The 22,541-nt window shown below is 49.5% G+C and overlaps 1 protein-coding gene across 1 annotated transcript; it reads right to left on the bottom strand.

Annotated features, from left to right (window-relative positions):
• Positions 1–7,204: 7,204 nt before the first annotated feature.
• On the bottom strand, positions 7,205–22,435 carry SLC2A10 (solute carrier family 2 member 10). Its single transcript, XM_027977272.3, has 5 exons — positions 22,334–22,435; positions 12,462–13,730; positions 11,799–11,921; positions 9,874–10,009; positions 7,205–9,354 (listed from the first exon to the last, which is right to left on the bottom strand). Exons 1-5 carry the CDS (start codon positions 22,335–22,337, stop codon positions 9,276–9,278), a joined length of 1,611 nt encoding a protein of 536 aa, XP_027833073.2. The 5' UTR covers positions 22,338–22,435; the 3' UTR covers positions 7,205–9,275.
• Between the last annotated feature and the right edge of the window lie 106 nt (positions 22,436–22,541).

Genomic DNA, 22,541 nt, shown 5'->3' with positions numbered 1-22,541 from the left:
AGCCTGGCAGACTACAGTCCATGAGGTGGCAAAGAGTTGGACATGACTGAGTGACTGAACACACACAGACTGTTACCCTTGGAAATAACTGGAAGGTGTTTTATTGTTCTTATATTGTTATTTATCATTGTCTACGGGTGAGCGGAAAAGCTAGGGAGTCTGTGGGATAGATCCCGCGGGGCCAGGTAAAGAACCTTCCCACTCATTGTGCTTGAGTGCCTGGAGGGAGACGAAATAGGGTTGATGATTGCAACTGCTGGCTTCCTCGCTTTCAATGTGCTCGAATGTGTCTGCCCCTGGAGCAAGTTCAAAGAGACAGTGATGGCAGGCAGGACCACCGTAAGGAATGGAGCTTCAGATCAGGTGTGAGAGAGGGTGACTCTGGAAGGCTGGAAGTCGCAGGTGCTAACACGGGGGTCACATTGTAAATATCTTCAAAAATGAAGCCGCAGTGGCATTCGAGAATTTAGAATGGCCACTGGTACTTTTATGGGCTTCCCAGGTGGCCAGTGGTAATGAATCCGCCTGCCAAAGCCGGAGATGCAGGTTTGATTCCTGGATGGGGAAGATCCCCTAGAGAAGGCAACGGCAGCCCACTCCAGTATTCTTGCCTGGGAAATTCCATGGACAGAGGAGGCTGGTGGGCTGCAGTCCATAGGGTTGCAAGGAATTGGACATGACTGAGCATGCACACTGATGCTTTAAATGCTGTTCAGATCTGGAAATATTGGTAAGGAGGGCAGTGAAGAGTTGATTTGGAGCAAAAATTCTATCTCCTGCCAAGAGCTACCTGAGTTGGTTCCAACTGTCAAGGATGTAGTGAGCACTTATTTTGTGCCCAGTGTCGTGCCAGATGTATTTCAGGGAGAAGGCAGTGAAAGCTGGCGTCCAAAGGCAGGATGGCTGCCAAATTCCCCCCACTTCAGGGGTTGACATCTGATTGAGAGATGACCTCAGAGCGAGCCTTCTGGATCGTATCTCAGTGACCACCGACCTCGCCTGTCAAACCCGGAGATTTAGGATGGCATCAGATCCCAAATCTGGAAGAACTTAGCAACTTCACAGTGCCAGATCCAGGGCGAAAATATGCTCACAGAGAAACCAGAAAATCAGAGGTTGATGGGGGGAAGAAGGAAAATGAGAACACTCTGTTTCCACTGGCAGAAATCAGTCTTTGCCAGGAAAACTGGAATGCTGACTTGGTATGCACATAATTCGATTTTCTATACGTTCCAAAGTATAGGAAAAGCCAGACAGTGAAACGGCTGATACAGGTTTTAACACCAGTGAAGGCAATATGTACATGAACTCAGCCTTCTGTCAATGCCTGATGGGCTACAAAGGTATATGGCAGCACGTTTTAGATAGAGTATGGTCTCAGTGATGTGGAAGTGTCTACCAAGAGTGTTGTCTGTCTCCATTTTAAACTAGCTGTCATCATAAGTAACAGGTTCAGTGACCATACACCAACATGTGGTTAGTAACTGGCAGGACATGGGCAGTTTTATTTTTGATCTTTAGATTTTTCAGTGCTTTGAGATTTTCCTAATGTAAAAATTCATTCTTCAATGATTTTTTAAAAACCCAACTAGTCCTTTCATTGGAGAAGGCAATGGCACCCCACTCCAGTACTCTTGCCTGGAAAATCCCATGGACGGAGGAGCCTGGTAGGCTGCAGTCCATGGGGTGGCGAAGAGTCAGACATGACTGAATGACTTCATTTTCACTTTTCACTTTCATGCTTTGGAGAAGGAAATGGCAACCCACTCCAGTGTTCTTGCCTGGAGAATCCCAGGGACGGGGGAGCCCGGTGGGCTGCTGTCTCTGGGGTTGCACAGAGTCGGACATTACTGAAGCAACTTAGCAGCAGCAGCAGCAGCAGCAGCAATCCCTTCATTATTGAAACAAGACATGCATACCTGAATTTACATGAATATATTGAAGACAGAGCTTAAAAGGTTCAAATCAGGGAGTAGCTCATCTTTCCAACACTCCCAGGCCCCACATCTGTGAGATAACAATTGTTAAAATTTTGTCTTCTTCTTTCCCTTCTTCCTTGCCTGCCTTCCTTCCTTTAAGGTTGTTACCATAAAACTATACCAGGAATGAAAAGCTAGGTGGGTCCGCAGCCAACTGTGGGTTAAAAGCCACATCTGAAGAGAAAGGCTGCTGCCCTTCGCCACCTGCTGGCTAGACTTCAGAGTGCAAGCCCAGATCTCTTTAAAGACAAGGCTGAATGTGAAAACGGCCCAAATTTCAAAAGCTGGTACTAACTCAGAAAAGTTAAAAGCAATGGTTGGGCCAAATAGAATACACTTTAGGACCTGTTTTTAGAGTACTGAGGCCTCTTCTTTAGAAAAATAAACACAGTGCTTTTCTTAAATTATCAGTCCTAGACAATGTCTAGTGATGAGAGAGGTGAGGAATTTTGGCCATCTGCATTCCTTCCACTGTCCTTTCTTTCCTTTTAGTCCCTTGTTTTTATTAGTGATATTATTGCTTATATTATTATTCTACCAGTGTGACCTTTATGACTTTAAATATTTATACTCCATTAAAAATTTTATATCAACTTTTTATAGCATCTACATATAAGAGGAAGAAAGCATTTTTCTTTTAAGTCTCTGGCACTAACAAATACGCTTTATTCTATATCTGCAACACTCTAGGCACTTTACAGTCACTCATCCATCACTCATTCATTCCTTCATTCATTCATGTGGTAAACACTGAGTGTCCCCTTACGAGCTGTTCTAGACACAGGAAGTATAGAGGTAGGCAGTCAAAATACCCTGCCTTTGTGGCACGTATATTCTCACAGGAGATATGGATAATAAATGAACAAATACATGAGCTGCAGTCTGTTGGAGACTGGAAAGGGCCAAGGAGAAGTGAGGATGTAGGGAAGGGAGAATGTGAAGTGTCAGTGTGTGTGCGCGCATGCGAGCGTGCAAGTGTAGCTGTGTGTACACACGTGTGTTGTGCGTGTGCGTGTGCACATGTGAGTGTGCAAGTGTAGCTGTGGTAGCCAGCGAAGGCCTTCCGGGGAAGGCAGCTTGGCAATAACAGATGGAAGGAAGCTAGGAGCTGAGCAGTCCAAGTATCTGCTGCGTGCATGTTCCTACCAGGGTGCAGAAGGAGCCAAGAATGGAAGGCGGAGTTGGCCAGATGGGTTAGAAGCAATGGAGAAAAGATGAGGTCTGAGAGGAAAGGGTGGCCCTGCATGGAGGGCCTGAGAGGTGGTGGTCGGTGCTCTGCTGAGTAAGAGGAGGAACTGTGGGGCGATCAGATCAGAAGGGTGGCGTGGACCGACTTAGGTTTGGAAAGGTTCCTTCTGGCCGCTGCGTGGAGGGCAGACGAGAGGGCAGGACCAGAAGGAAGAAGGCCTGAGATGCACTTGCAATCTTCCTGGAGAGAGGTGGGGGTGGGGTGGCGATGGTGATGGAGGAGGTGATCAGAAAGATGGGATTCTGTCAGGATGCGCTGACAGACCGGATGTGAGAGAGAAAAAGAGGAGCCAAGGATGCCTCCAAGGTCTTAATCTGAACATTTCGGAGGATGAGGTTGCCTGTTATCTCTCTTCCTAAGGTGCTTCAGCTGTCATCAGAGATACGAGGTTAGATGGATGTACACCAAGATGTTAGTGATTTGGGGCTTCCCAGGTGGTGCTAGTGGTAAAGAACCCACCTGCCAATGAGAGAGCCATAAGAGGCACAGGTTCAATCCCTGGGTGGGCACGATCCCCTGAAAGAGGGCATGGCAACCCACTCCAGTATCCTTGCCTGGAGAATCCCCACGGACAGAGGAGCCTGGCAGGCTACAGTCCGTAGGGTCGCAGAGAGTCAGACACGACTGATGTGACCACACATGGACACACATTAGTGATTATGTTTGAGTAGTAGGGCTTGGGTGGGTTTTATTTTTCTCAATATTTTTCAGTATTTCGTATTTTTGCAAGCAAAGACTGTATTACTATTATTATTGCTGTCATTATTATTATTTTATTTTAGGGCTTTCAGTCATGGCAATTGTATACCCTGTGGGTGAGGTTAAAAGCACTTACTATCTGGGTGGATTCTGTATTAGTCACTATTTGCTGTGCGATAAGCAATCCCAGAATCACAAGTTAGCACTCCTTTCTCACTTTCAGACTTGTGAGTTGGCTGGCACAGCCCCACTGCAGGCTGTACCAGATTTCTCCTTCTGGGGCCCAGGCTAGATGGGCTGGGGTACCCTGTTGTTATGGTGGATGTAGAAAGTTCCCTGAGGAGAGAGAGGAGACACCCACTGCCTCTTAATGTCAAGGCTGGGAACTGACACGGTGTAGCTTCAGCCCACATCCTATTGGCCAGAGCAAGTCACATGGCCAAAGTCAACATCCGTGGTAGTTTCCAGAGCTTGGCTGCTGTGAGCAATACTACAGTGGACCTGGTATGCAGATACCTCTTGGGGATACTGACTTCAGTTTCTTCAAACATGTACCTAGGGGTGGATGCTCACGTGATAGATCTTTTAACTTTCTGAGGAACCGCCACACTGATTTCTGTAGTGGCTGCAACGGTTTGCCATCCCCACCAATGGTGCAGGTTCCCTTTGCTCTACATCTTCCTGACGTTTATTATCTCTTCTTTTTTGTTATGCTCATCCTCACCGGTGTGGTCTTATTGTGGTTTTGATAGTGGTTTTGCCACGTACCTGTTGACCATTTGTATGTGTTTGGAAGAAAATGTCTATTCAGGTCCAGCACCCAGTTTTAAATTCGATTATGTGCTTTTTTGCTATTGAGTTGAGTTCCTTATATACTTTGGAGATTAACTCCTTATCAGATTTAGAGTTTGCAGAAATTTTCTTCCATTCTGTCGGTTGCCTTTTCCACTCACTGAGCATTTCCTTTGCTGTGTCGGAGCATTTGGAGGGTGAGTGCGAGGCTTTGAGTTCCTGGGCTTCCAGTGAAACCTGCTTGTCAGGCTGGCTGGCGTGTGCATTTTCTGCCCACGTGCAGCGGGTGTGTACATTAATCCAGTATCAACATGGCTAATCTATAAGACGGTGTTTGCAGGGATTCGTCCTAAGGCTGGGATGTGGGATCTAGATTTGACAAGAAAGACAGTGAAGCCCATGAGCCTCTTGATGGATTCTGGAAAAGTACTGGAGTCAGGGATCAGCATTTAGAGATCAGAGATCTCAGTGAGGTCAGAGAGTTATTGCCAGGGGGAGCATCCAAGTATTAGAAGAAATGTTAGCACATGGTGACCAGGATGTGGGGTGTTTGATATAAAACATTAAGACTGAGTAGGGTTTGAGGCTGACCAGGCTTGGGGTGGAACAGGAGGCTGATAGAATGGCAGGTACAGGGACCCAGAGAGGCCATGCTGAGGTGTCATCCAAGAGGATGCTAAAGCTAGAGAGGGTCAGTCATCTTCCTTGTAAGCCTTGGTTTCCTTATCCACAAAGGAGAAATGGAGATTCCCCTCCCAAGTCTCATGACCCATGACCTCAGGCATGGGCTGTGATTGGTTTCACATCTTGTCTCATGAATAAGCAGCCCCTCAAAGCAGCAGGGAGATAGTGGGTGGATGTGCACAGCCTTCTCTGCTGGAGGACCCATCCCCCCATCCCTTCAGTCCTCCTTGAAGGACACTTGCTGTGGGGACCTTGCTCTTATCTCCATGGTTCCAGGCTGACACTGCCAATGCTCCTCTCCAGCAGGGTCTGATTAGGGAGTAACTAAGGTAAAGTTACCTTAGTAACTTAATGACCAACCTAGATAGCATATTCAAAAGGAGAGACATTACTTTGCCAACAAAGGTCCGTCTAGTCAAGGCTATGGTTTTTCCTGTCATCATGTATAGATGTGAGAGTTGGACTGTGAAGAATGCTGAGTGCCAAAGTATTGATGCTTTTGAACTGTGGTGTTGGAGAAGACTCTTGAAAGTCCCTTGGACTGCAAGGAGATCCAACCAGTCCATTCTGAAGGAGATCAGCCCTGGGTGTTCTTTGGAAGGAATGATGCTAAAGCTGAAACTTCAGTACTTTGGCCACCTCATGTGAAGAGCTAATTCATTGGAAAAGACTCTGATGCTGGGAGGGATTGGGGGCAGGAGGAGAAGGGGATGACCGAGGATGAGATGGCTGGATGGCATCACTGATTCGATGGACGAGTCTGAGTGAACTCCGGGAGTTGGTGATGGACAGGGAGGCCTGGCGTGCTGCGATTCATGGTGTCGCAAAGATTTGGACACGACTGAGTGACTGAACTGAACTGAACTGAACTGAAGGCACCCTTTCTCTTTCTTGGTGCTTAAGACTTCCTTGATCATTTCACTCTAGCAGTACATCAACCAAAGACTGGGAAGCATAGTGCCCATGGCATTGGAAATGGTTTTCGTTGGTTCACAAACATGTAAATGTGTTGAATCACACCACTGTTCTTTCAATCCAGACACAAGCTTAGGATGGTGCTGCCATGTCATGAACACCTCTCTCACTTGCTAAGCCCCCGTTTCAACACAGAGGAGGCCTTAAGTTCAAAGCCATCGGTTGTTGCCAGTATTGCAAAAGAATCAAGTCCAGTGGGACTGGATTACTTCCATAGTATCTTTACGGTTTCTATTTCTGTAACTGACATTCTTTTTTTTTTTGTATTCACCAACATCACCCATAAAGGGTATTTTATACCATTAAGTCTGATCATGCCATTCCATTGTCAAAGTTCTCCAGTGGCTCCTCAGAACACTTAGAAGAAAGTCGGAAATGCTTGTTTTCTGGAAGTGCCTTCATGATCTAACCCCTGCTGACCTCTTCCTCATCTTCTGCATCACTCCGCCCTTCACTCACTCACACCTTCGCATTCCTCCAAGAAGGAATCTCAGTCTTACCTCTGGGCCTTCGCACATGCAATACATCCCCTGCCTGATCTATGAGTTTATGACCCTGATCAAAACAGAGGAGAACCCACCCTAAGGCTGGAAAAGAATCCCCTTAGGCTGACAGAGAAAGGAGAACTAAGAAGGTTGGGGCTGCTGCAGGGAAAATCAGGTCTGAAGGATCCAAAACAGCAGCTGTAAGCAATGGTGGCCGGGTAAATGCTGCTAGTGGACTGGTAATAATTGCTCTTTAGGGGGAAAAAAAAAATGTGTGCTTTACTGGGATAAAGGATGTACTATTGCACAAACCTGACAAATCTACAAATAATAATAAACACTTCATTGTAAATACTCTTTATTGTCAACTCCAGCTAGCTAACTAATTCTCTCAGAAATGTTTTCACTGATTTTCTTGTCAAACTCTGGATCCCAAAACCAATTGTCGCTGCAGTTTAGCCATGATTTCACAAAATCCGACCGTAAAGAAATGGTTGACAGCAACGCACCTCAGTAAGGAAGTCGCTCACATCGCTGAAGCATGTGTGCCCTTGTGATACGAATGCTAGCTGAAATTTTTGCTCATGGTCATAAGTAAGATGGAAGTAAAACAAGGAAGATGTGTGTCCAGACTCCTTCACTGGTGACATGAGTCACCTGTTGGCTGAACTGGATAATAATCCCTCCATTTTTTGGTGCCATTCACAATGTATCGACTACAGACACAACAAATTGTCAAGTTTAATTTACATTATTAACATTTTATCGATCACATTGTTGAGACTGGAAAAGCAACAAAACAATACATCAAGCCCTGATCTGTCCTGTTCCTCAGTCTCTCTGATGTAAAGACACTCCCCGTGGATGTTTCAGGTGACCAACACATCACGAATGCAGAATCAGCCAGGGGTGGGCAGTGCCCCTTCCCCATGCTCCTCTTGTGATACAGTAGCTGTAAATCACCTTAAGAGCACAGACAAAAGCAAAATGCAGTAAAATGAGGAAGTGATGAGCTTAGAGTATACATTACCTTGGTTTTTAAGATAATTTATTTAAGTACATTTAAATAATTTAATTTTTTAGCAACTGTGTTTAATAGTGATCTTGCAAGAGTCTGAAAATTTAACAATCAGCTTTCACAAGCCAGCACAAGCCAGCTCCAGTGCTCTAAAGGAAGTCTCTAGAAATGAGAGGAGGACTCAGGAGGGGCCAGAGTCCTGTGGGGTGGAGCTATTTGCTCTGTCTCCATTTGACTCAACCCTTGTGGCCTGGGGCAGTGGGGGGTGATCCTTTACAACGTCCCAAAGGTAGGGACCTAGGTATTGAGGGTAAAGAGAAACCCCATTCACCCTCATCAGCTGAATGGGACTAGTTGAAGACACTCCTGATGGGAGACAGAGGTTAAATACACCCTTAGGGGGAAAGTCAACTCCATTCTACAGACGTGGAAACTGAGGCTTGAGGGAGTCGTTACTTGCTCAAGGTCAGTAGCTGCCAAGAGGTGGAGGCCACACTGATAGCCGGGTTTGTTAGCTTTCAGACCTATCCCCTTTCTGCAAAGTCCTCCCGTGCCATCCTGGACACTGCTCTTGGAGCGCATAACCTGCACTGTGATGGCCCTTGGATTTCAGGGCACACAACTCTGGAATTCTTCACCTTTCCCCTAATTAAAACTTATCTCCCCTAAAGGGATGACTAGCAACTTGAAAGCAGGGCCCATGCTGATTATCTGTGGTATTGCCAGCATTTAAAATTCTGACTCATTGGCTTCTGAAGAGATCTTAAGAACCACCTGGTTCAGATCTCCCGTCGTACACACAAGGGAAGCTGAGGCCCACGGTCAGACAGCGAGAACACCTACAGTCAGGGCTAGAACTCGAGCCTCCTACCAACCACCTGAGTCGCTGGTGAATGACAAGTGTTCTGGGCAAGGGAATTGGAGGGGTTGAACAAAATGAGATCTGAGTACCAAAAAGCAAGTGTTCCCCCCCAAAAGTCCCAGCCAGATGGAGAAAGAGAGCAGATAATAAAGTATCCTTTGCTGGATTTAGGGGCGATTCCAGGAGTGACTTCCTGCCAGGGTGGTACCTTTGAGATTCTTTGAGAAAGCCCACGAAGCAGCAGAGTGACCGTGAGATGCTCTCATCATGTCATTACTGCAGCGATGTGCGGAGTCAGTGGGGAAACTGAGGCAGGAAGGCAGCGCCTCAGGAACCCTCTGAGCCTGAGACTCAAAATGAAGACTGCAGCTCTCAGACTTTCATCCCTTTTCCCCCAGCAAAACAGACCTCTTCTGGGGCAGGGGCGAGTCTTGAAGGACCATCTAGCATTTGTGTTCTGGGGCCCAGGCAAGCAGGAAGCTGAAGACTGTCTGTTAAAGCCATGGTTCCAGCACCTTCCAGATGGACCCCCTCAGGAGGCTGCAGAGACCTCGATACGACTGTACTGGATGCCAGCCGAGCTCTGCCTGTGGCCAAAGCTCAGGGGGAACCTGCAGTGCAGAGAGCAGTGGGGTCAGAGGTTGGCAGGGCCTGGCGGCCTTCCCTGGGGGTGATGGGAGTGGACCATGCCTGGGGTCCCCATCCCATCCCCACCCCACTCCTACCTGACCCTTCCTGCTTTCTGCCTTAATGTACCTTTCCATCTTTTGAACGGCCCAGCTGTTCCGCCTGGTCTTCCTGGGTCCACCTGTGCCCTCTACAGCCAGATCTCCCCATCACAGCCAGGCTGACCCTCCTAAATACAAAGCCTAGCTCCTGTCACTCCTGCTGGGAAGTGACATCATGCCCAACCAGCCTCTCCCACATCACCGCCTTCTAGTCCCGTTTTTCCCATCCCACTCAAGGAGAAGAGCTCGTATACAAAGATAGGACAGAAGTGATTGTGTCCAGGCAGTAAGAACAATAAGAAGAGAAGGAAAACACTCTTCTGCAAAGGCCAAGTGTAAGGACTAAATCCCGAAGCCGGTCTGAGGTCACTCTTCCCCCTTGGCCAGCCCTGACCACCTTACCATTTCTTCTGGAATTGCTGGTCTATGTCTGCCAACGACTGGCCTTTTGTTTCTGGGACAAATAAATAGATGAAGCCCAGGCCGAAGACAGCAGTCAGCCCATAGAGCAGGAAGGTCCAGGACAAGCCAATGGCACCTGGGAACAATAGGGTGGAATGTGGGCGGAGCTTAGCCTGGGCCAGCTGGTTGACCAGTGTTCCAGGGGAAACACTGAAAATCAGTTTACCCTGAACAGATTCTCCAGACGGTAAATTTGCAGAATGACCAATACACTGTCAGATAAAAGTACCATAAAGCAAGAGTGGGACTAGTTGTCCCAGAGGCAGGGAAAGGGCCAGGACCCAAATCCACAAAACATCTGGGACTGAGTCTGTGTCTCCTGTGTCGGCAGGCGGATTCTTTATCTCTGAGCCACCTGGGAAGCTTGACCTCCACTCAGTCCTTATACCAGCAGAGAGTGTTGGGCTGCGAGGAGGACTGAGTTCTAGTCTTCTGATTACCTGGCTAGACTTGGGAAGGATGTATTTCCCAGTCTGTGAGGTGAGGATGATAGGCTATGAAACAATTCTAAGAAGCCCTTCTTCCCCTTGCTTCCTTCCTCCTCTCTCTCCCTTCCTTCCTCTCTTCTCTCTCATTCATTCCACATAAAAGGGATGCTTGAAAACTGAGGCACTAGTGAGAAATGTAAATTCCCAAAGACTGGATGTGGGAGACAGGCACTGTGGACAGGTTCGTCCACCAGTATTTTCCACAGCCCCCAAGGGCTCCTCCTTTGAAGGGGAAACCCTTGGCTGCAGGAAGTGGGAAAATAACTAAATTCTCAGAACTTGCCTTGAGGGAGGAGTGCCCCCCCACATCTGGGCCCCGATGACCTCTGGCCTTGAGTCATGAGTATCCTCTGTATCTCAGACACCCCCACTGGTGTTCTGGGCCCATATAATTCTCATTCAGACTGGGTCTGAATGCTAGGTAGGAAGAGAAGATGTCACTCAATGGAAAGTCCTCTGCTGTAGAGTGGAAACTTTCAGTTACTAGGGGAGAATGGACTTGTCTTGATGCGGGCAGAGAGCAAAGGCCCACACTCAGGGCTCCCAATCTCTGTACTCCCTACCTGGAGAACAAACTCTGGGTTTGAGAACAAACTCATCCCCCCACCACCAATCAGGGATGGCTTCCTGGACCGAGGAGAACTGGATGCTTTAGCTCTATCCCCCCTTCAGCCTCAACTCCCAGGTTGTCAATAAAGCCAATTCTCCCCACCCCCACCCCCTGCTGCCAACCAACGGGGCCTGGAATGAAGTAGAAACTTCGCAGGTCGTATCTCCTGTTGTCCTTGTCTCTCTGCCCCTCTCATTCTTTCACTAGCGCCTCAGTTTTCCTTTGGGGAACCCTCCCCCAACTCTCAGTCCATGCAGTGGGGTATCTAACACCCCATGCTGTTCAGACTGTGTATGTGGCCCAAGGCCTGGGCGTCAGAATACTGCAGCCTTCCAGTGATGGTTCAGTGATGGGCACATGATCTTGCTGGGCCAATGAGAGTCAGTCCCAGGACTTGAGTGAGAGCCATTGGAAAAGACAGGCTCTCCTCCCCGGGGGGCTGCCAAGATGAAGAACCCCACTTGTGGTCATCTTTGTAGCCACGCAGTGGGTCTACCCCAGAATGAAGCTCACAGCATGGAAGGCAGAGCCAAGAGAGTTATGAAGGCGGGCCCACAGTTTTGTTGAAGCTTCTGGATCAGTCATGGTTAAAGACAGCTACTACCCTCCTCTTCTCATGACTTAAGACAAAAACATTACCTTTTGCTCATCAACTGGTTTGCATGGGATTTTCTGTCACTTATACCCAGATGATATGGAAGCCTGGGCTCTGTTTGGAGGCAGTTGTTTCTGGATCTTGGGCCAGGGAATTAGGTCTGAGGACTCACCGATGAGGTCAAGGAACGAGAGGCTGATGAAGAGGTTGGCGGCCCAGTTGAAGCTGTTGCAGAAGGCAAAGGCCCTCCCTCGGATCTCCACCGGGTAAATCTCACTGAGGACAAGCCAGGTCACTAGGACAGGAGGGCAGAGAGGATGCCTAGTAGCCAGGACCCAGGGCCTGGAACCCACAGTGCAGCAGGCAGTCCCCCAACAATGGGACTCAGTGCAGGGTCAGGCCCCTGACACTCATTTCTCCCTGCTGTTTCACCCACGTGGCCATAAGATTCCCTTTAGAAGGACCAGCGACCCGTTGGTCTCCTGGGACCCCAGACTTTCAGTGTCCTAGGCAAACTGGGATGGTTGGTCACCCTATTTATTAAATTCCTTTCCAGTCAACCCTTCTGAGTGAGCTATCCAGGGGCACATTCTGACTTTATGAAGCTTAAAAGATTTGGGGTCTTTATAAGGAAGAAAACATGACAGACACAAATTAGGCTCCTGCGCTTGGAAGAAGTAGCTTCAAGGAAGCAAGGAGCCCTGGAGTCTGAGCTCATCATTCTCACGGTCCAGCCACCTCTGGTCCCTCTGAGTCCCTGACAGGTTCAGTCCCCAGGCTTTCCGCTAGGAGGGGCAGAAGGCTTCCAAGTTACCTGCAGAAGATTCCCACTTACCGGGTCCAAAGCCAATGGAGAAGGCGCTCACAAAGACCATCATGCAGACCAGCGCGGTCCAGTGCAGCAGGGCGTGCTCGGGGGCGGGAGAAAGGCCTGCAGGGGGAGTGAGGCTTAGCGCTGTAGGGTCCTCGGCTCCAGGAGGAGGCCTGGTCTTCTCAGAGGCTGACAAGACTGGCGGCCTGGGGCTCTGGTCCGTCGTGGGCAGCAGCGGTGGAGCCAAGCCCCTGGGCAGGCTGGAGTCTCCAGGGAGCCCCGACAGTCTGGTGGCGTTGGGCATGGCCAGGCAAGCTGGGCCTGAGTGCAGGGGCACAGCAAAGCTGACGAGGCCGAGGCCGCTGACTGACAGGGCCATGAGGGCACAGCCGGCGAGCAGCAGCGCCCTGCGGCCGGCTCGCTCCACCAGCCCCATGGCCATCAGGGTGGCCGCCACTTTCACCGCCCCGAGCCCCACGGAGGCCAGCACAGCAGAGGAGCCTCCCCGGAAGCCGACCGACTGGAAGATGGTGGAGGCATAGGCGAGCACGTTGGGCTGCCCGGTCAGCTGCTGGAAAAGCACAAGCCCCAGCCCCACGATCGTCCGGCCCCGCATGTTATCCCGGGCCCTGAAGAGGTCCACAAAGGTGTATCTCGGCCTCCCCGGGTCCAGTTTCGTGGCTTCGCCTCCCTGCAGCGGGATGAGGTCCTTATGGCCTGCAGCCCCGACTGTACCAGCGGGGAGGAAGAGGAGGCTGAGAGACTGCAGGAGAGCGGGCGCAGCGGCCCAGCCAAACATGTGCCTCCATCCCCCGGGGGCGCCGGCCAGCGCGTAGTTGAGTGCGTAGGAGAGCAGGACGCCCACGGTGATGCCTGCCTCGTAGAGGGCCACCAACACTCCCCGCTGCCGTGGGCCCGCCAGCTCGGACACGTGGATGCAGCAGGCCATGGAGGAGAGGGAGATGGCAAAGCCAGCCACCGAGCGGCCCAGGAGGAGCCAGGCCAGGGAGCTGGCCAGGCCCAGGCTCAGGCTGCCTGCCAACAGCACCAAGTTGCTCCCGAGGATGGCTTGCTTCCGGCCATAGTGGTCGATGAGGCAGCCCCCCACCAGGGAGGCCAGGAGAGCCCCCACGAGCAGGCTGCCCACCAGGAGCTCCTGCTGTGAGCAGCTCAGCCCGAAATCAAGCTGCAGCGGCAGCAGGGCCCCCGATATGACTGCCAGTTCATAGCCAAAGGTCAGGCCACCCAGCAAGGACACCGAGGCACACAGGGGCAGGAGGAGTGAAGGTCGGCCTGAAAAACAAAAGTGACAGGGCGGATGCAGAATGTTTCCATGCCAGAGCATCCAACCATCCATCCGTCTGTCCCTATCCATCTGTCCAGCCCTCCATCTCTCCATCTATTCACTCATCTGTCTGTGTATCCCTCTATGTATCCATCTATTCTGTCCATATACCCACACATGCGCATACGCATGAGTCCACTTCTTCCTTCATCCTTCATCCATCCTTCCTTCATCCATCCCTTCACCCACTTCTTTCTTCATCCATCTCTCCCTCCATCCTTCCTTCCATCCATCTACCCATCCATCCATCCACTCCATCTGTTCATCCAGTTATTGATCAATTTACCCATCCCTTCATCATCCACTCCTCCATCCATCCACCTATTTCATCCACCACATATTCTTCCATTCATTGGCCCATTCAGTTCAGTTCAGTCTCTCAGTCGTGTCTGACTCTTTGCGACCCCATGAATCGCAGCACGCCAAGCCTCCCTGCCCATCACCAACTCCCGGAGTTCACTCAGACTCACGTCCATTGAGTCCGTGATGCCATCCAGCCATCTCATCCTCGGTCGTCCCCTTCTCCTCCTGCCCCCAATCCCTCCCAGCATCAAAGTCTTTTCCAGTGAGTCAACTCTTCGCATGAGGTGGCCAAAATACTGGAGTTTCAGCTTTAGCATCATTCCTTCCAAAGAAATCCCAGGGTTGATCTCCTTCAGAATGGACTGCTTGGATCTCCTTGCAGTCCAAGGGACTCTCAAGAGTCTTCTCCAACACCACAATTCAAAAGCATCAATTCTTCAATGCTCAGCCTTCTTCACGGTCCAACTTTCACATCTGTATATGACTACTAGAAAAACCATAGCCTTGACCAAATGGACCTTAGTCGGCAAACTCTGCTTTTGAATATACTATCTAGGTTGGTCATAACTTTTCTTCCAAGGAGTAAGCGTCTTTTAATTTCATGGCTGCAGTCACCATCTGCAGTGATTTTGGAGCCCCCAAAAATAAAGACTGACACTGTTTCCACTATTTCTCCATCTATTTCCCATGGAGTGATGGGACTGGATGCCATGATTTTTGTTTTCTGAATGTTGAGCTTTAAGCCAACTTTTTCACTCTCCTCTTTTACTTTCATCCAGAGGCTTTTTAGTTCCTCTTCACTTTCTGCCATAAGGGTGGAGTCATCTGCATATCTGAGGTTATTGATATTTCTCGCAACAATCTTAATTCCAGCTTCTGTTTCTTCCAGTCCAGCGTTTCTCATGATGTACTCTGCATATAAGTTAAACAAGCAGGGTGACAATATATAGCCTTGACATACTCCTTTTCCTATTTGGAACCAGTCTGTTGTTCCATGTCCAATTCTAACTGTTGCTTCCTGGCCTGCATACAGGTTTCTCAAGAGGCAGGTCAGGTGGTCTGGTATTCCCACCTCTTTCAAAATTTTCCGCAGTTTATTGTGATCCACACAGTCAAAGGCTTTGGCATAGTCAATAAAGCAGAAATAGATGTTTTTCTGGAACTCTCTTGCTTTTTCCGTGATCCAGCGGATGTTGGCAATTTGATCTCTGGTTCCTCTGCCTTTTCTAAAACCACCTTGAACATCAGGAAGTTCATGGTTCACGTATTGCTGAAGCCTGGCTTGGAGAATTTTGAGCATTACTTTACTAGCATGTGAGATGAGTGCAATTGTGCGGTAGTTTGAACACTCTTTTGCTTTGCCTTTCTTTGGGATTAGAATGAAAACTGACCTTTTCCAGTCCTGTGACTACTGCTGAGTTTTCCAAATTTGTTGGCATATTGAGTGCAGCACTTTCACAGCATCATCTTTCAGGATTTGAAATAGCTCTACTGGAATTCCATCACCTCCACTAGCTTTGTTCATAGTGATGCTTTCTAAGGCCCACTTGACTTCACATTCCACCCCTTAATTCACCCAAACACCCATCCATTTATTGATCCATCTATCCGAAAATATATTCATCCACCCATCACTGTAGTCTATTCACTATTTACCCAGATACACACACACACACCGATCCATTCACTCATCCATCCAATCATTCAAAAAATTATCTGGCATCTACAGCACACTAGGCTGTGTTCTTGGGGCTGGCAATACAGCGGTGTTTTCAAGGACCCAACATTCTAGTAGAAAAAGGCAGATAATAAATGAATAGGTGATAGGTCTCATTAAAAAAAAAAAAAACAACAGCAGGTAATGCCAGGAAAGACTGAAGTCAGGGGGAGAAGGGGACAACAGAGGAAGAGATGGTTGGATGGCATCACCAACACAATGGACATGAGTTTGAGCAAGCTCCGGGAGTTGGTGATGAACAGGGAAGCCTGGTGTGCTGCAGACCATGCGGTCGCAAGGAGTCAGACATGACTGAGCGACTGGGCTGAGCTGAAAGGGAGCTGAGAGTGATGGAGGGGTTCTGTTTTAAATAGGGCAGCCAGCCAGCTGAGGTATCTCTGAAGAGGGAAAACTTGAGCAGACGAAGTGAGGGTGAAAGCCATGTCAAGTATGGGAGAAGAACATTCTAGACAAGAGAGTAGCAGAAACAAAGGCTCTGAAACTGGACAGTTTGGGGCATGTTTGAAAAATAACTATGAATAGCTAATACTCCTACGGTACTAAGTACTAGGCTCTGTTTTAAGGGCTTTACATGTATTTACTCATTTAATTCTTACAACAACCTTAACATCTACCATTATTAGCACCATCCTCCAAGGCACAGAGAGGTGAAGAAACTTTTTCATGCTCACACAGCAAGTAAGTGGCAAAGTGGATGTGACTAAAGAGTTCAGGCTTTTAATCACTGCCTATTGAGCAAGGAGGCCGGAGTGGCTGAGAGTAATAGGTGATGAGGTAGGAGATGTAGGTAGGGGCCAGATCAGGAGGACATTGACGAACTTCCCTTTCAGTGGATTCTAGGCGCCTTTTCTAAAAAAATCAAACTCTTAAAATGTGGCCAGTGTAACTGAGGAACTGCTGTTTTAATCTTATTTAATTTTAATTAAGTGTAAAAATAGCCACATGTGGCCAGCAGCTACTGTACTGGCAGAGCAGCTAAACAGGTGGCTCTTAATTTTTAACTCACATATTTAAACAAATATTTCTGGAAGCATCTAGAGTAGTCCAGACATATCTGTCTCACCCACCCCCTACCCTGGACCTGACAAGAACATTTATAACATTGTAGTCAGATTTATGGAGTATTTGCTCTGGACCAGGCACTGCTTTGAGCCCTTTTAGCGGACTAGCTCATTTAATTCTCACGACAACTTTATGAGGTGGGCTTTTGTGTTATTTATGAAGGAGTACACTGATCCCCGTGCTTCTCAGGTGGTGCTAATGGTAAAAAATCCGCCTGCCAGTGTGGGAGACGCAGGAGACCTGGGTTTGATTGGGAAGGTCCCCTGGAGCAGTGAATGGCAACCCACTGCAGTCTTCTTGCCTGGAGAATCCCCATGGACGGAAGAGCCTGGCGGGCTACAGTCCACAGGGTCACAAAGAGTAGGACACCGCTGAGCAGCTAAGCAGGCACATACAAACTGATTATCAGAGACACGAAATGACTTGTCTAAGATGAAGAGCGTTAATGGTAAGTAGCTTGTTGAGATTCAAAGCCTGGCAGTCTGGTTCCACAATCTGTACCCTTAGGCACTCCAGTATAAAACCTTGGCAGAATAAAATTTCACTGTTTTCTCACTTCTGCCTCACCCCATCTATGTTAGGCAATTTTTGTGCAGGGGTGGGGAGAGGACTTTCATGGGTGGAGGAATCACCTCCCCCCACCCAGCTCATTTTTCTCCCCATCACCTCTGCCCCCCAGGAATCAACCCCCTACCATTCCCTGGCTGGCCTAGTCCTTCCTCTTCATGACCATCAACCAACACCCTGTGGGGGGACCATGCTGCCCAGGTCCTGCCCCTTGTCACCCCCTTCTGCCCCACCTCCCTCAGTTTCTAGAGTTCACTGCCAGAAGGGAAGGTTCATCCAGGCTATGTGAGGCAATCCCATGCAAACACAGAACTTTTCTGCCATGTCCTGGGTTCTTCTGGAGGTGAATGGGAACCCAGCCAAAGGCCCCAGGGGCAAAGCTAACTGTCCACAGGTTCCACCGGAAAATGCTGAAGGACAGACTCAGGTCTCAGTGGTAAGAGCAGAACAGCAATAAAGGAAGATCTCTGCAAAGACTCCAGGTGCCTTCTCTCAAGTCACCTTGGTGACAACTCGAGGTGGTACTGCTCCCATTACCCCCATTTGACAGATGGGGAAACTAAGGCTCAGATTCTAAATGTTCTGTGAGAAACAAAGTGTTCTCACAGCTGGCAAGCAACAGGATCAGGACTCAAACGCTGTCCCATCTGACTCCCAAACCCATGTATTTAAGCTTTCTAAGGCTCCCACCACCTGCTCTATTAAGTCTTAACTCATTAGCATGACCTCCCAGTCCCTGCACAAGCTGGTGGCCCCAGCCCACCTCCTTGGCCACCTCTCCTCTCCACCCCTACTCCCACCCCTCCGACACACCCTGCAAACACTTGTTTCCAGCACACATCATAGCGTTTCATGCTGCCCTGCCCTCTACACGACCTGGTCCCTCTCTTCCCGACCTCTCTTCCCCACATGCTCACTCATCCTGCTCAGTCCCAGTTCACCTCCCTGAGGGGCTCTGGCAATACACATCTGTGATTTGGCCTCAGTACCCCATGCTCTGTGGGGAGCTGCCTTCGCCTCTCCTGTCTTCATCTCTCAATCTCTGGATCTGGGCAGACTTGACCTCCCTACCTCCAGCCCCCATCACCTAGCTCACATAGTGTCCATGATCCAGATCTGACTACCTAGCAGGTTCTCTGGCCTTGGGCAGTGGTGAATGCCATGTGGCTGACCCTAAGCCAGTGAGAGACAGTCCAGCCCAGGGTGGTTGCTTATTTGGGGTCTGAGCTGGTAGTTTACCGCTTGGAGCAGCTGAGGGTCATCTTTCCCTAGCAGGGAATCCTGACTACACTGCCCGAGCTCCTAGATCCGACCATGCCTGAAGCTGTGAATTTTTCTGGGACCAATAAATAAGTACCTTTTTTTTTTTTTCCTGGTTAAGCTAGTTTGACAGAAACTCTAATTCCTGTTCATCTTCCTCAACTTTCCAAGTCATATTTTTCACTTCCAGCCAATTATGCTTTCTTTTGCATTTGCTCACACCAGGTAATTGTGAAATTGATGTGTTTTCCTTGTTAAATGGGACATGATGAGTGTCTGTGTCTCTAGGCTCCAGCCCCACTCTGAAACCTGAGTGAGTGAGTGAAGTCACTCAGTCGTGTCCGACTCTTTGCAGCTAGGCTCCTCAGTCCACGGAATTTACCAGGCAAGAGTACTGGAGTGGGTTGCCATAGATGGGCCAATTAAAGCTTCTACTGAATGAATGAAAGATTGAGTCAGGATCCAGGGCAGTAACTCCACATCCCATTCCAAGGACTGTGTCAGATACGTTTGAAGTTAGTTTAATGCTCTAGAGCAGCCAGAGAGATCCTATGATAGCCCAAGTCAGGCCACATCATTCTGCCCAAAGCCCTCCACGGCTCCTCTTTCGCTGTGAAAAAAGCCGAAGTCCTGACAGTGACCTTCAAGGCCCTACAGGACCTGCCCCCTCTCACGGAGCTCCTGCCACACCAGCCTCCCTGCGGTTCCTCCTCACTCCACGCCCATCTCAAGTCAAAGCTTTTTACCAGGTCTCACCTCTGCTGGGAAAGCCCTTTCCCTCCATTTCAGCAACCCCAGCCCTGCTTCCCGCTGGTCCTGCTCAAGCATCACCTTTTCATGAGGCTTCCCTGGTGCTCTGCTTAAAACTGCAAGCTCCCATGGCATCCAATACTGCATATTCCACTTTCCTGCTTGTTTTCCTCCGTGGTACTTGTCATCATCTGAAATAACTATACATTTTACATATTTGGGGGGCTCAACAACCAGAATGTCAGCCCTAAAGGGGCAGGAGTTCTTTGTGCATTCTCAGTTGTCTCCTGACGCTGGGGACAGTTCCTGGCATACAGTAGACACTCAGTAAATACTGGTTGAGCAAACACATGATTGAATGAATGAGTGAATTCAGGACAGAGGGGACCCAGACAGAAAGGATTTGGGCTCTTGAGCATCTTGGTGGATTCAGGGTCTGGAAATGGCCATGGACGGGAAGTGGAGTAAATCCTGGCCTCCAAATTATGACAGCACCGCCTGAGTTTAGGCAGTAGATGGTTCAGCAGGTAAACAATCTGTCTGCAATGGAGGAGGTACAAGAGACCTGGGTTCGATCCCCAGGTCATCCCCTGGGGGAGAAAATGACAACACACTCCGGTATGCTTGCCTGGGAAATCCCATGGACAGAGGAGCCTGGTGGGCTACCGTCCACGGGGTCTCAAAAGAGTCAGTCAAGACTGAGCGACTAAACAACTCCCTTTCTATGGATTGTCTGTCTAACTATAGTATGTGAAACTGGCTCACGCTGGATGAAGTCCCTCAGTTCTTGAAAGCAGAGCTTCCCAGGGGAGAGAATCAAGGGGCAGGTGGAGAGGAAAACCCCAGGTCATGGCTGCACATGTTACCAGCCGCAAGTCGCAGGGCGCCTTCAGTGGGTGACACTAGACAGCATCTCACCCAGAGGCACAATGAACTGGACCCCTCCCTGGCCAGAGACCTGCTGTGGCTTCCCTTGCAACTCCAGGGAAAAACCAGGGGTGAGACTGACCCATGCAAATATCTTCACCCAGACTGCTGGCTTCCAAGAGTCCCAACGACAGGTGATATAAGTGAGACTGTTGTTGATACTATAGCCAGCTCACCTCCTTTCCCAGAAGCCATACCTGTAGCAGCTGCCTTACTTCCTGCATTAACCCTGTGTTAGACACTGGTGCCTTTCCCATTTTACAGATGAAGCAACTGAGGCACAGAGAAGTAAAGACATTTGCCTCAGTTCAGTTGTTCAGTCGTGTCCAACTCTTTGCGACCCCATGAATCGCAGCACACCAGGCCTCCCTGTCCATCACCATCTCCCGGAGTTCACTCAGACTCACGTCCATCAAGTCGGTGATGCCATCCAGCCATCTCATCCTCTGTCGTCCCCTTTTCCTCCTGCCCCCAATCCCTCCCAACATCAGAGTCTTTTCCAATGAGTCAACTCTTCGCATGAGGTGGCCAAAGTACTGGAGTTTCAGCTTTAGCATCATTACTTCCAAAGAACACCCAGGGCTGATCTCCTTTAGAATGGACTGCTTGGATCTCCTTGCAGTCCAAGGGACTCTCAAGAGTCTTCTCCAGCACCACAGTTCAAAAGCATCAATTCTTCAGGGCTCAGCTTTCTTCACAGTCCAACTCTTGCATCCATACATGACCACTGGAAAAACCATAGCCTTGACTAGATGGACCTTTGTTGGCAAAGTAATGTCTCTGCTTTTCAATATGCTATCTAGGTTGGTCATAACTTTTCTTCCAAGGAGTAAGCATCTTTTAATTTCATGGCTGCAATCACCATCTGCAGTGATTTTGGAGCCCCCCAAAAATAAAGTCTGACACTATTTCCACTGTTTCCCCATCTATTTCCCAAGACATTTGCCTAGGGTGAGAGTTTATCAAGTCATGGAGCAGATTCTGAACTTGAGTAGTCTGATTCCAGAGTTCCGATGTTGGGTATGATTAAAAAAAAAAAAAAAATCTCATGTTAACGGATCATTTACCATGTGCAAGTGGTATCTGGAGTATTTAAGTTCATATTCTCATGTCATTCACATTCCCTGTGGGGGGGTGTTTCCTGGTGACTGTTTTGGAGATGCGGAAATTTAGGTCAGAGAAGTTAACTACCCTGTCCTAGATCAGGATGCACCTGGGAAATGGGAGAATGAGGGCTGGAACCACCCCACCCCCCACCCCCCTCCCCACTCATCTTTCTGACCCCCAAATCTACATACAAGTCCACTAAGCCCCAACCCCCAAATCAATGTCTGCCAGGTAGTAGATGGATCAATGATTGACCTTTTGAGGCTTCTGAATCCAGAGAGAAAAACACAAACCTTAGTCCCCCGGAGCAACAAAGAAGTTTCCTAATCATCCACCGACCCCCACACCCCCGCCCCACTTTTCTCTATCTCGCGTCTATTAGGCATCTGACAGCAGAGGTTTTTGTCTGTTTTGTGTAGAGCAGCATCCCAAGCCTAGAGCAGTGCCTGGAGAGAAGTGCTCAGCGAATCCATGAATGAGTTTGCTCCTTTCGGAGCCTCTTCGTCTGCAGAATAGGAGCAATTTCACTCATTCGTGGGACACTGCAAGGCTTCAAGCGGTCAGGAGAGGGTAGGACCCCGGAATAAGCTTCTGGTATCAAGTTAAGGAGCCCTCTCAGGTAACTTTTTTTTCTGGGCAGAAAGGATCGTGGAAGGAAGTGGGCCCAAGTCCCTTCCCAGCCCCCAGCCAAGGCCTGCTGTCCCGGCGGCCACCCGAGTGGGCGGTATCTGGTCTGGGCACGGCAGCGGCGGGCAGAGGGTGCGCGCGCGCAAGGATGGGGTTTCGGGGCTTCCCGGCCAAAGCACCCCTCTGCCCGCAGCACAGATCGCGACTTACCCATGGCGACCAGGGCTCCCGAGGAGAGCCGGGAGCGCTGGGGGACTGGGTGTGCATCGCCCCAGCCGAGTCCCCGCCTCGGCAGCCGCAGCCGGACAAACTTTCAGGCCCGCCTCCGTCCCTCCCTCCCCGCCTGTCCGCCTGCAGCGCCGCCGCCACGTCGGCCAGCTCAGGGCCCCTGTGCTCGGGGGGCGGGACGGTGGTGCGC

The sequence above is a fragment of the Ovis aries genome, chromosome 13, assembly GCF_016772045.2.
Source record: "Ovis aries strain OAR_USU_Benz2616 breed Rambouillet chromosome 13, ARS-UI_Ramb_v3.0, whole genome shotgun sequence".
Classification (NCBI taxonomy): Eukaryota; Metazoa; Chordata; class Mammalia; order Artiodactyla; family Bovidae; genus Ovis; species Ovis aries.
Note: the sequence above shows the minus strand (reverse complement) of the source record. Positions and strands in the feature narration are given on the sequence as shown.